Raw genomic sequence first — 12,262 nt, forward strand, 5'->3', positions numbered from 1 at the left:
ATAATATCAATAAGGAAATTGTTTAAGGAAAAATGTGATCGTTATGGTAGCTGTGAGAGAACTTATTCATTTCTCTATTGTTACAATTTCTGTTATGCTCGTCTTGTTTTCTTCTGGGATAACTTCATCGGTTCATGTTCTGAAACTGTTTTCATCAGTGCATGTTAAAATCTTGTATGGTTTCTTCCCTTGGCAAATTGAAATTTGCCAAATCGCAGTTTTTCCAGAACATTTATCGTAAGGAGGATACTGTAGCAAGTCCAGTATCAGTCAAATTTTTTATATGAATATGTCTGGGGAAACAAATGAAATAGGCATCGGAAGCAGCAAACAGAAAGGACGAGTAGAGAGGATTGCAACTAGCTAAGGGCAATGGCAGCCCCAAGGAGATCGGTGGTAACGGTGAGAAGCTCACATACACTAGAAGAGGCCAAGAAGCAGGCCTTAGATCTTTATTAACAGGTGTGTTGTGCCCTTCCTCAAATAATGGAAATATACGACACATTTTAGATCATCACCATTTCCGAATTACGCTCAGCTCTCTCATCCCAGTCCCACAACAACGTTGGTGTGACCAATCTGAAGGTTATTGATATGCTTGTTTTCAAAGGTGATGAAGATCGCAGGAACTGTCTCAATCATTCAAAGCAGCTGCATCACATCATCAGTCAATATGTTGTTGGTCAAGAAGGGCAAATACCGTCAAAGATAGGTGCTGTCGAGAATTTCGGAGACTTGTGATAGCAATAACTCCTAAGCTAAAGATTGAAAAGTTTGATGTTTGATATCTCTTAGACCAGCTTAATATCTCTCCATTTAATTGATTTTGGAAAGTGCTCTTCATATCCGACTCGAAGCTCCTCTGGCAATTCATTGTATATGCATTGGACTGGCATCCTTCGACATAATCAATCTTTTGGTTCACATTATTTTCTCCGTTGTCATCAGTTCTTTTTTCATTGTCTTGTGAACTCTCATGCAATGGATGTGCGTAACAACCACTCTTTATTTCTTTGTAAATAATGATTCTAGCTTGCTTCACAGAAAGTATCATGCTTTGGAGAATTTTTGCTTGTCAGGTCGGAAGCCTTACATCTGGAAGGTTAATGGCTGTAAGTGATTAAAGGTATGTGTCCAGCATTCATGTATTGAGTGTTTCGGATATCAAAGATAGTGGCGTCAATAATCTTGGAAAGGAGGTATTGTGTGCCAAAAGAACTGGTTTAATTCTGCTCAAATCACAATCTTCTTTTCCGTCAGCAGTGGTATATCGGCTTTGATTATGTGCAGTCATTGTTTCATTTTTATTTTACTGAAATACAGTCAGCACAAGTGGTTCGAATACCTGGCAGACTGTCTGTGTTGATGAAGATCTTGTGTGAATCGAGGCATTGAACGACAACATTGCTTCTGAAAAGCTCCAGTGGTAATGACATTTTAATCAGTGACTACGTAACGGTGGCATAGGACAGAACCAATATGCAAAACCGCATAATATCCAGAAAGGGTGTGCTCGCTGACTCTAGAAACGACACTGGAAACATTGTGTCTAATTGGACTAGATTCAACTCTGCAGCATTTGGTGTTGTGGGTGTAATTATAAATGTTCATTTTTATTTAGAAGACTTCAAATCTGATATGACAATCAGAGATAAGTTTTTCATTAGTATTCTGTTTGTTACATCACTAAGAATAGTTTATGTTTTAGCATTAATCTCTGTGATGGGTTGATCTTATGATCTCTCGTTGTTACAAGATGAAGCAATGAGACAAGATTGCTTTGCATTCAGGGGGAGAGATTCAACCTCGGAGGGAGGATGCAACAACAATGACCTTTAGAGGGAGATGTTCAAATTTAGAGAGAGTTGTTCTTGGTTGAGAGGGAGTCTTTATAATATCCCTTTCCTTGTTATACATTCTATAGGTAGACTGAACAATGTTTCCTTAAGAAACAATCATAAAGAATAGAAAGATTCTATTCTAGAAACAGAAAACTAAATATTAGAAAGATTCTAATATTTACAGAAGATTACAATAGATAACCATTAGATACTAAACAAAGATAATAGAAACTATCTATTGTCGTAATACCCTCCCTTAGTGGTTAATCTATCCAAAGCACGAAGCTGTCAAAAAGTGTAAAAGGCAGATTATGTTTGCTCAAGGTGATCGCTCTGTTCGCTGTTGGCTGCAAACCAAATTGCTTAGATAGGGCAGCTAAGTTGAATCCGGCATTCAACCTTCATGTGCCCAAACTTATGGCAATAGTTGCATTGAATGTTTTTCTTCTAGGAGTCTTCTGAATCCGAAGCAGATGAAATGTCCTTTGCTGGATTTGATGAGAAATATTACACTTGAACTAACAGGGATTTAGTCAAACAGTTGTCCAGTAATCAAAACTCTTAAAGCAAAATCACTATTGTCATGCCACTGTACTGGTTTCTCACATAATGATATGAAATAGCTATTTTAAACTCATTAAATCATGCCATCACAAGTTTCAAATTGGTATTTCGAAAACACAATGTTGTAATAAAAATTTATAACCAGACTAATAACCCAACAGCAGATATACAATATATGAATGACAAATTTCTGAGTTCAGATATAAAGGCACATACAATGACTCGGTTGCGGATGGGCAGTTAACATACAGACCAGTTAGCAGTGTGAGTACTAATATAAGAGTCTGAATATGTTCTAAATATCCTTCTAGTGCCCACGTCCAAATACCTGACTTTAGTTGCTGTTTATCACTTGGAATATACCAACCCCAACTGTACCTATCAACTTCCGTTCTTACTCCAATGTTCACTGCGGCTTATGTATTTCTGTATGTGACCCTGCGTAATGGAGATGGTGTCTCTCAGTACCCCGTAAATGCATCTGACTCACTGCCAATATTGATATACTGGCGTCCCTGCAAGTGTCCCAACTCCGTAAGCTATTACTGCTATGACCCCAACCTGCTACTTCTGGGTGGGATAATTACGTGCAGATATTACTTAATGAAGAGAACCGATTGCAGTCCAATCTCTCCTGTCTGCTACGAATTCAGTTCTATAATCTAATGCTAGCCGATGTTACAACTGACTGGAAGAGAAATATATACTTACGTATGGAGCTAATCTTCTGCTGTAGAATAACTGATGTCTCTCTTAGCCGTCCAACTCCAACTGTGCAGTCAATGTCCTGAGTGTGGTAGCAGACTCTTTGAACTTCAAATACCTTTCTGCCCTGGAGCTATAATCTCCTGATATCAATATATCATTCCAGTCCTAGTTCTGAAAGTGTTATATGAGTGCTGGTTTTTCATTCAGCCTCACCTTTTTCCTTAAGGGGTTTCGTCCTTAGGAAAGATCTAGTCACATCTAAGCAACCTTTAGGATTTTGTAGAAATATCATATTTTCGTTGTTCCAATCCCAGTGCAAATGCCTTCCTTTATAACTTCGAAAAGAGGAGAGATACAAACAACTTAGCAATGTGGGATAAAAGACTATTTCGTCTTTTAGTCACTTACGTCATTTTGTCATAAAGTGACTTTATAACTTTATAATAACATCAAAATATCTAAATAAATCACTTAAGTCACTTGAAATTAATATCTCTTGAAATACTTGTTTGATTGTCATGCCGTCTGAAATAGGAATCTCTCCTCATAATTCCCCATGTGACCAAATACACTTTCTAAAAATAGAAAGGGTCCATATCTATTACTCCTAACTTACTATACATAGTATGTATGGCAAATGGAGTCCAAAAGATATCGAACGAAGGCCAAATCCATAAATCCCTGACTGTTGGAGACGAATCAATCCTCAGAAAACCCTCTAACCATCCTTATTAGCCTACGAGGATCCAATGTTAGGTTAATCCCTAAAATTCTAATGTTGGCAACAAATGGGGACATTACAGCAAAGGATGTCTGTTGAGAAGACTGCTAAAACTGACCTTTATCCTTATAAAAAAAATTTGGCAGCAAAGGCTTGCTCTGTGGAGGCGGAACTGCAATTACTACCGAACTGTTGTTTCCACCGATCTTGCTGAAGCAAAAGTGTGCAAAGATCGGTGAACTTCAAATCAACACCAGAAGACGTGATGTTGAGAATCTCGATAAAATGCTTGTAGGACTTTGGTAAATTCTAGAGAGTGATAACCACAATGTCCTCTTCCTCCATCTTGCAATCGATGACAAGCAAACGATCACGGATTTCCTGAATCCTATTCAGGTTAACTTGGAGCAAGGTTCGCTCATCCATGGTACTAGAAAACAGAGTGTTCTTCAAGAAGAAAGCTATGCTTTTGTCAGAAATCTCATGAAGACAGTTGAGATGTGCCCATATCTCGACAGCTATCTTGTTGGATGGAATCTGAGAGAGCTCATCATCAGCCACAGATAATTTGAGAAGCATTATCACCTCTCAATTATTCGAGATCCTTTATCACCTCTCAATTATTCGAGATCCTATGAATCTTGATCAATGCCTAGGGCAATCGGATGCTATGTAACACCTAGAACAATCTGATCAGTATTTCAATATTCAAAAATTGCTATGATCCGCTGCTTCCAAGTGCCATAATTCCAACCATTGAATCTGGAATTGTTCTCGAGCAAAATATTGGTCAATGATGCCATTGCACGTTTTTCAATGAAAAACGTGAATATCTATGAAGGCACATTCTTCGAGGCATAAAAATGAAAGAGCCAAAAAAATTGAAAGGGTACCCAAAAGAGAGCTCGAAAAATCCAAAAAGAATATGTTGTCAGTTTCTGGATCCGTTGGCTTGAAAATTGTGGTGCCCAAAAAAATTGGACGACAACCTAGTTGCCCTCTCAAAAAACCCACCAAGAATCCACATTCAAAAAAAAATTGTGGGGTCAAAAAACTAGGGTTTCAAGCAAAAAAGCAGGTCAGTGGCCATGGAGGAAAAAATGCAAAGAAAAATGGCAGATTTGGACAGAAATGGGTGATTTTTTTTTCAGAGCTCAATTTAAGGCTAAGACTGCACTTAAGATGGCTGAAGATTTGGAGATTTAACTCCACAAACGGCAAAAAGTGCAGGTCTGAGGTCACAAAAGCTGCCTGCAAGAAAAAAAGCCAAAAAAAGTCCCCTTTTTTGGTAAATGCAGCGATTTTTGGTTGCTAGTAGAGGAGAAATCACCCAAAGAAACAGCACCAAAAACAAGGAAACAGCACCAAAAAAGCTCAAGAAATTGCACATAAAATCGCGATTTTGCAAAGAAGAAAAAATGTCATTTATAGATGGAACGGGCCCTTGAAGAAATGCAAAAATAGGGCAATATAATTGCATCTTGGAGAGACTCAAATGCACAGAAAAAATTTGCCCTGAAACCTTGCTCGCAATTTTTATTAGTCAGTTCTCTCAGAATGGAAACCCTAGTGGAATTATAGAGAAATTTGGAAGCAAATATGCATGTAAATAATTTCGAAAATAAAAGGCAGATAATTTCATCCAAGAAATTATAATTATTTTCTAAAAAATTTAGAGTATTGGCTCTAATACCACATTACGAAGTAATTGGTAAATATTTGCTTGTTATTAACAATGATCAAGAGATCAATTTATTTATACAGGAGACTGAACGATGTTTCCTTAAGAAACAATCGTAAAAAATAGAAACATTCTATTCTAGCAACAGAAAACTAAATATTAGAAACATTCTAATTTTACAGAAGATTACAATAGATAACCATTAGATACTAAACAGAGATAATAGAAACTATCTATTATCATAATAGTGGTGACTTGGGAAGCTTCAGCAAAAGTAAAACTTGGATAGGATAAATTATTCTCAATTTTTCACTGAACTTACCCAAATTTTCTCACCCTATATTTCTGGCTCCAATTTTCAGACATGTTTTTCTGGGCCCTAATTTCCAGTTCCAAACTTTTTCATAGCCTATCATTTGACACGCTACATTTTTGCACCATACAAACTTTTTTCCACTACTTTTCTTCTCCTTTATTTCCTCTTATATTTTTGACCCATACTTTTCCAGACCTAATTGTTCAATTCATGTGGTCTGGATCATAAAATCCTCATTTAAGGACCAATTCCATGTATTCTCCATGTTGTCATGATCGTATCAATCAATATTCCTAGTATGCCTCTAAAAAATGCTCTCATTTGATATGCTCTATTCTTAAAATACTCTTTTAAGGACTAATACCATGCATTCTATATGCTGTCAAGATCATATCCATCATTACTCCTAGTATGCCCCCACAAAATGCTCTGGGAGAAGAGAAAACCACTTGCAAAACCTGTGGCCCAAATAAAGTACACTCGTTTCATGTTAAAAATAGCCCATCTCATGATCAAGTTTTCAAATTTGTCTAAGAAAAACTGTTAAAAACCAGTGAGTCTGGAAAATTAGTTTTCCACCTAAGAGAAAAAAAAAATTCTGGAGTGTGCCCGTTGGTTGTTTCAACAGTGGCCTTTATGACCTATGTAATGCAGATATTGCTATCTATGAATATCCACACCAAATGTTTCCTAGTCCTTCAGATTGTTTGAACTGGTGTTCTACTTACGTGGACTCACTATCTTCTCTCCTAGTCACACTTTCATTATGTTTTTGTTTCTTTAGCACACTTTTCTATTTTTCAATATCTACAGTCCTTCTAACTTAGTCCTCTTTTTTTCTATTTGGATGTAGTTAACAAAACCCATTGATATAGTTTTGATTGTTTCTGGGTGTTAAAATTACTTCTTTCTTTCCTTCCCATTAGATTGTAACTTTGAAGTTATTTATGATCCATCCACTATAAACGCCATGATATCTCACCTCACATATCAAACTTTCAAAAGAATGTTAAGAATACAGTGCATAAACAAGGTTCTACAACAGGACTTTTATGTGATTTGTCAATTTTTTCTTGCATTATCTGTATTTTTCCTGTACTAAGGATCAAGGAATAATGCTTGCCACTAAAGAAATAAAAAATCAAGAGAACAAAATGTGCTAATAAAGCAACCACCTCATATCTCCAAATTTCAGTCTTGAGAGAGACATCCACCGTCTGAAACTCTTCGTTAACCTATCAAAGAAATTAATTCATATAACCAAATCAGTAAATAATATTCTTGTAATGGGAAACTGCAAAGGAGTACTACTAAATTACATATAATCAACTCATTTAGTTAAAAAATAATAATTGATTAAAAAATAATAATTGGCCATTTAGATCCAGATTTACTAACCCAGAAAGCAAAATTGAATAAATCGTGGCAATTAGTCAAATGATGCCGCAATCCCTGAGTGAAAATTTTTTTTAAAAAAAGATGATCTCTGAGTCACAAATTTATGGTTTATTTTTGTAATGGAATCTATAAAAGTAACATATAACCAAATGTACTTTCGGGCACAAACATAGAACAAATATTCTTTAACTCTAATGAAAGGATGTTGAAATCTTAAAAGAGAAAAAGGTTGAGTTGATATTAACCTGAAAGCTGGAACAACGAACCAAACAAAAGGGGCATGTGAAATCTTCTGTGACTGTTAAAAAAGTGGAAAAAACTGATAAGTCATATACAGGTATGCAAATCTACAAACTGCACCAGGAAAAGATCAATTCATTGACAAAAAAAAAAAAAACAATATGTATTAGTAGGAAATGAATTCACACGGTAAACTATAAATACTGAAAAGCCAAAACAATAAAGATGGCCTTACAATGCCAGGATTCCGAAAGTAGTCAGGACAATGTGTCATATACAGAAAGCAACAAGGCTTGTTTAATATACATTCGAATTTCAAAATGTGTGTATTTTCTGTACACTTATTTTACAAATTAATGAATCCAATAAAGAACTACCCTGGAAAAGATTTAAAGATACTCATTCTGAAATAGAGAAAGCACGTCGGATAAAATCCTTCCACTATAAAGAGTAATCCTGCATTTAATCATTTTACAAGGTTAATTGAATTTAGCCTTTCATCATAGCATGAGGACTTGCATTCCATCCCTCTTTGCACTTTATCTATGGACTTACGAAATTATGCAACCAGATGACTGAAAGAAAGAAGTTTATTTGAATTTTACATATTGGTGTGCTCTATCTTCCAGGACCCTCTTTTAGATTCCTAAAGCTAGCTTTATTATACTTGATAACTGAGTATACGAACTATAAGTTGCTTCTACAAATCACTAAAATCAACAAAAATTACCCCAGAAAAGCTAAAAGTTACAATGGCTCTCAAATAAGGGGTGTGAGCCATGAGTTTTCTCTGAACTTCAGGGGTAGAATCATGTCTGTTAACATTGCCATGAAAGTTTTCTACAAGATTTGTACCGAAACAGTCTCTGTTCATAGACAACCATATCGTGAATGGAAAAAATTGTGGTTGTGTAGACTTTAACCAACCTATGCACCAAAACAATCTATCAATCAAACCTGTTGATTCAGGAGCATCAATTATATATATTTTATTATTGTAGTCATTTTTTCCGCGTATTTCTAGGCTCATGCACATAGGTGGGATTTGTTTGTTATAACCTATTGATAATCTCATTATGAACTAATGCTTAAAAAATATCATCATTATGAACTAATAAATATACTAAATCTATTTGCTTTTACCCTTAGTCTTAGATGACATTACCAAATATTTGAAAAAAAAATGTAAAGAGTCTATTTCAGCTTGACTTGGTTTTCTTTTGATGTATAAAAGTCAGCATTTGTATTTAGCCTTGGTTTTAAAATTTTAAAATCATGAAACCACATAAAACATAAAGATAACAACCATAAGGCATGAAAATGAAAACCCTTTCAAGTTTTCAAAACCCACAGCACACAAAAGCTTTCATTAACGAGATGAGTACCAACCCAAATAGCAGTCTCCATGAATTTCATGGAGTATTGGTTATCTGTGGATTTTAGTTAAAAGTAGAATTCTTATTTCCAAGTTTGTCAAATTGATATTTTTTAGTTGTTGATTCTTTCTGATCTCTAGACCTTTTAGAATTAATATTTATGTTCCAATTTAGACTATTGTGATCGTGATCTGCATCATGAGGTCACCTTTGTATAGGTTACCTGGCTTTACCATTTTCAGTTTAAGTATTGAGATTTATCCCAGGAAAAGATTCTACAAGGAGGCAAAACCATATATTTTTCCTATATACCCTAATGCAGATTCGCCTTCATTAAATATTTTCTACAATCTACATGTCATATATTGATGTATCCAAGACTAATCCAGGAAGATAATGCACCCAAAAATGTTGAGGAATTTGAGCCTTCTCACCACCGAGCGAACTAACTTATTGGATGCTGTGAGAAATGATTAAATCATTAAAGCAAATAAAAATTTAAACCTTGGTCAAAGGTCCACTTTTTTAAAACTTCTCAAAGTTTCAGGGTCAAAATTTGACCACTTAGCTACTATATTTAACATCATGGTAAATTTATCACATAAAAAGTCATGAGCATGATGAATAATTCGTAATTGGTAACATATTATAAAACTCCACACAAGCCATATTCATATGTATTTGATTACTACCCCAGCTGTATGATTCATGCTATTACACATATTATAAAACTCCACACAAGCCATATTCATATGTATTTGATTACTACCCCAGCTGTATGATTCATGCTATTACAACTAAGAAATGCAGGTTTCTTAGCAATAATTTATGGCTTTCTAAAAGATCTACATACTATTGGCTGCGTGTAGTTCTATCAAATGAATCCGGTGAAGATGAGAAAAAATTTTAGTGTACTATGCATGTCTATTTATAATTCTATCAATATAAAGTTCCTCTATAACTAAAGCAAAAATGAATAACAAGAGAAGATGTACCATAAACTCCATGTAAAAACCTCAACAAAGAATATTTCCAAGACATCTTATTAAATAGTTGCCCACCTTCTGTCTTACGCAGCATATTGTTATAATATTTGTAATTGAAGACCACATTTCCAGCCCTCATTCTGGAAACACGCATTATATAACTCCAAAGTTAGTTTTACTCGAAAAAAAGCAAAAACATCATAGACAAAAGAATAAGCAAATAAATAGTGCAATAAAATGAATATCACAATACACTAAATATAGTAATGCATGCTAAAAACAGCCTCGTAATGAAAAACAAGGATGGTTGATTTGCAAGAAGAAGATAAGAAACTACATGAGAGCGTATTCCCACAACACAAAATAAAATTTACAAGCATACATAAGAAGATGGAAGATGATGAATTTAACAGGGGTGAAGATTGAAATAATAAATAAGGAAATCATCTCTGTGAGTAAGGTGAAAAGATGTCCACTCAATAAACAGCATATTTCCGAAACCATGGAGATATATTCCTTTCTAGGCCCTACTGTAAAACTGGTTAGAGACAACAGTTGAATTCATCAAGTAAAACAATGTCCTCATTACATCTCTCAATGCATTCATCAATCTTAGCTTAGTCAGTCAAAAGCATTTTTCACAATCCCACCAGCATGCTTTGAATATAAAGAAGGTATGGAGTATTGCAATTTTACCGTACGATACGTGGCAACAATGATGTAGGAACATCACTGTAGGAATAAGAGTCATATGGGGAGCTCTCCCTTGGTCCCAATTCCTGGGCTGAGATATCCACTTGCAACCGCATCAATGAGTTCTTCAAAATGAAGATAACTCGAATAAGTACACAAGCAAAAACTTGGAATAATGCAACTGAAATGTTATTGGAATGTAAATGGTAACATCAAGCGACTCATTCAGCATATAGTAGGAAGTCCCAACATGAACTTCAATCAACTGACCAAATCATCTGAATTTCTGGGTGCTATGAATATAAGGTGGTCAACCCCATTCTCTTTACGAGCATGCTGCCATAAGAATATGCCAAATCTGACCATGTCAATTACTATTCTCAAGATGAAAATCTTCACTAAGTTGCCTTAATTACAAATATGTCTTCTATAATCTCTCAAGAAATGCCTTCACAGAATCTACTTGCACGAGTTTCAATTCCATGTTGCAAAGCCTAATTTAACTATAAGCTCTTGATTAAGCATAGGAAACAAAGCCTTAAAGAGAAAAATGCTACTCAAAACAATATGTACCCTGCAAGAAAAGAAATGGATGATACAAATGTGACTCTTTTCCATTTCTTGCATTAATTTATAATTAGGATGCCCGGAGATCATTTAATAAAAAAGCAAGAAAATTAGTTATGAATGTGTTTCTGCTTAGGCATTCTAATCGGTGATATTAAGGATGTGAAAATTTGCTTGTTGCTACTGCAGTGAGATCATTATACATATTAAAAGGAAGCACATTGTCAAATACTCTGTAGTGTTTACTTACTCAAATTCGATTGCATTTACTCTATACTACAAGACCAATCAAGCAAGATGAGAAATATAATATATATACCTCAAGAATGCTAGAATGTAAGTCCACCGAAGATATTACATCGACTTTGTGCCCCAGTTTCAACTTTACAGAACTCTCCCAAGAACTGCAGAGTGAATCCATAGCCAATTTTCCCCACAAAACTTCCCCATTGTAATTCACTGAGAATGAGAAAGCAAAACTTTGAAGAGTGAAAACTCAAAATGAAGTGTTGTACCAAATTTGGCCTTATCAAATATAAGATTTGTAGAAAATCAATGACTCTAAATCTTCATGTGTGTCAAGCAGAGACAGTCCCAACTAATTCAACAAACAAAACGAATTGCAAATAAAAAACAAAATGTCTATCATCACCAATTTTTTGTACAAGAAAATCAAGCTTCCCTGTTCCCATCAGAACAAAACTTTTAGCATTCACCAATATATAATTTATTAAGGGTGTAAAAGTTTGAATTGCACCTAATGAGTGTATCGGCGAGTCCTTCTCTCCATGTAAACTCCTATTGTCCACTGCAATTAAAATATAGCTTAGGATTAAAAATAGGCTTACAATAATGAATAATCTAAATTCTAAACAATAAACAGGCCACAATTGCATATTCAATCTGTTCCAAATGAAGCGTAAGGCATGAAAAGCATGAACAAATATACAACCAGACAATAATATATTCAACATGAAGGGGAATTAGAAAATACCACAATAAATAAATAAGATTGTCAGATTATCAGTAACTACATCCTCTGAAAGCTTCCCAATTTCAGGTAATATAAAACTAACAGCAGATTGCTCATTAGACCGTAGTTGAGTTGATGCTTTGAGTAAGCATGTCCGACCTAAGCGATAGACAGCAGAATCCTATTCACAACAACTGC

The 12,262-nt window shown here is 34.9% G+C and overlaps 1 protein-coding gene across 2 annotated transcripts in view; it reads right to left on the bottom strand.

The window, feature by feature from the left end:
- The window catches only part of EMF2 (VEFS-Box of polycomb protein), an 85,817-nt gene that overhangs the window by 26,882 nt on the left and 46,673 nt on the right, over window positions 1-12,262 (bottom strand). The window contains exons 5-13 of one of the 2 annotated variants that reach the window (XM_089798268.1): window positions 12,086-12,245; window positions 11,849-11,899; window positions 11,411-11,550; window positions 10,795-10,860; window positions 10,528-10,649; window positions 9,907-9,971; window positions 7,475-7,527; window positions 7,230-7,283; window positions 7,007-7,066 (exon numbers count right to left, since the gene is read on the bottom strand). In XM_089798268.1, the coding sequence (XP_089654394.1) occupies window positions 7,007-7,066; window positions 7,230-7,283; window positions 7,475-7,527; window positions 9,907-9,971; window positions 10,528-10,649; window positions 10,795-10,860; window positions 11,411-11,550; window positions 11,849-11,899; window positions 12,086-12,245 (771 nt within the window). The remainder of the gene's footprint in view (window positions 1-7,006; window positions 7,067-7,229; window positions 7,284-7,474; window positions 7,528-9,906; window positions 9,972-10,527; window positions 10,650-10,794; window positions 10,861-11,410; window positions 11,551-11,848; window positions 11,900-12,085; window positions 12,246-12,262) is intronic. The other variant, XM_089798269.1, reaches the window with a different exon arrangement.

Source organism: Cupressus sempervirens, chromosome 8 (genome assembly GCF_028749045.1).
Source record: "Cupressus sempervirens isolate cs-2001-9-10 chromosome 8, ASM2874904v1, whole genome shotgun sequence".
Lineage (NCBI taxonomy): Eukaryota > Viridiplantae > Streptophyta > Pinopsida > Cupressales > Cupressaceae > Cupressus > Cupressus sempervirens.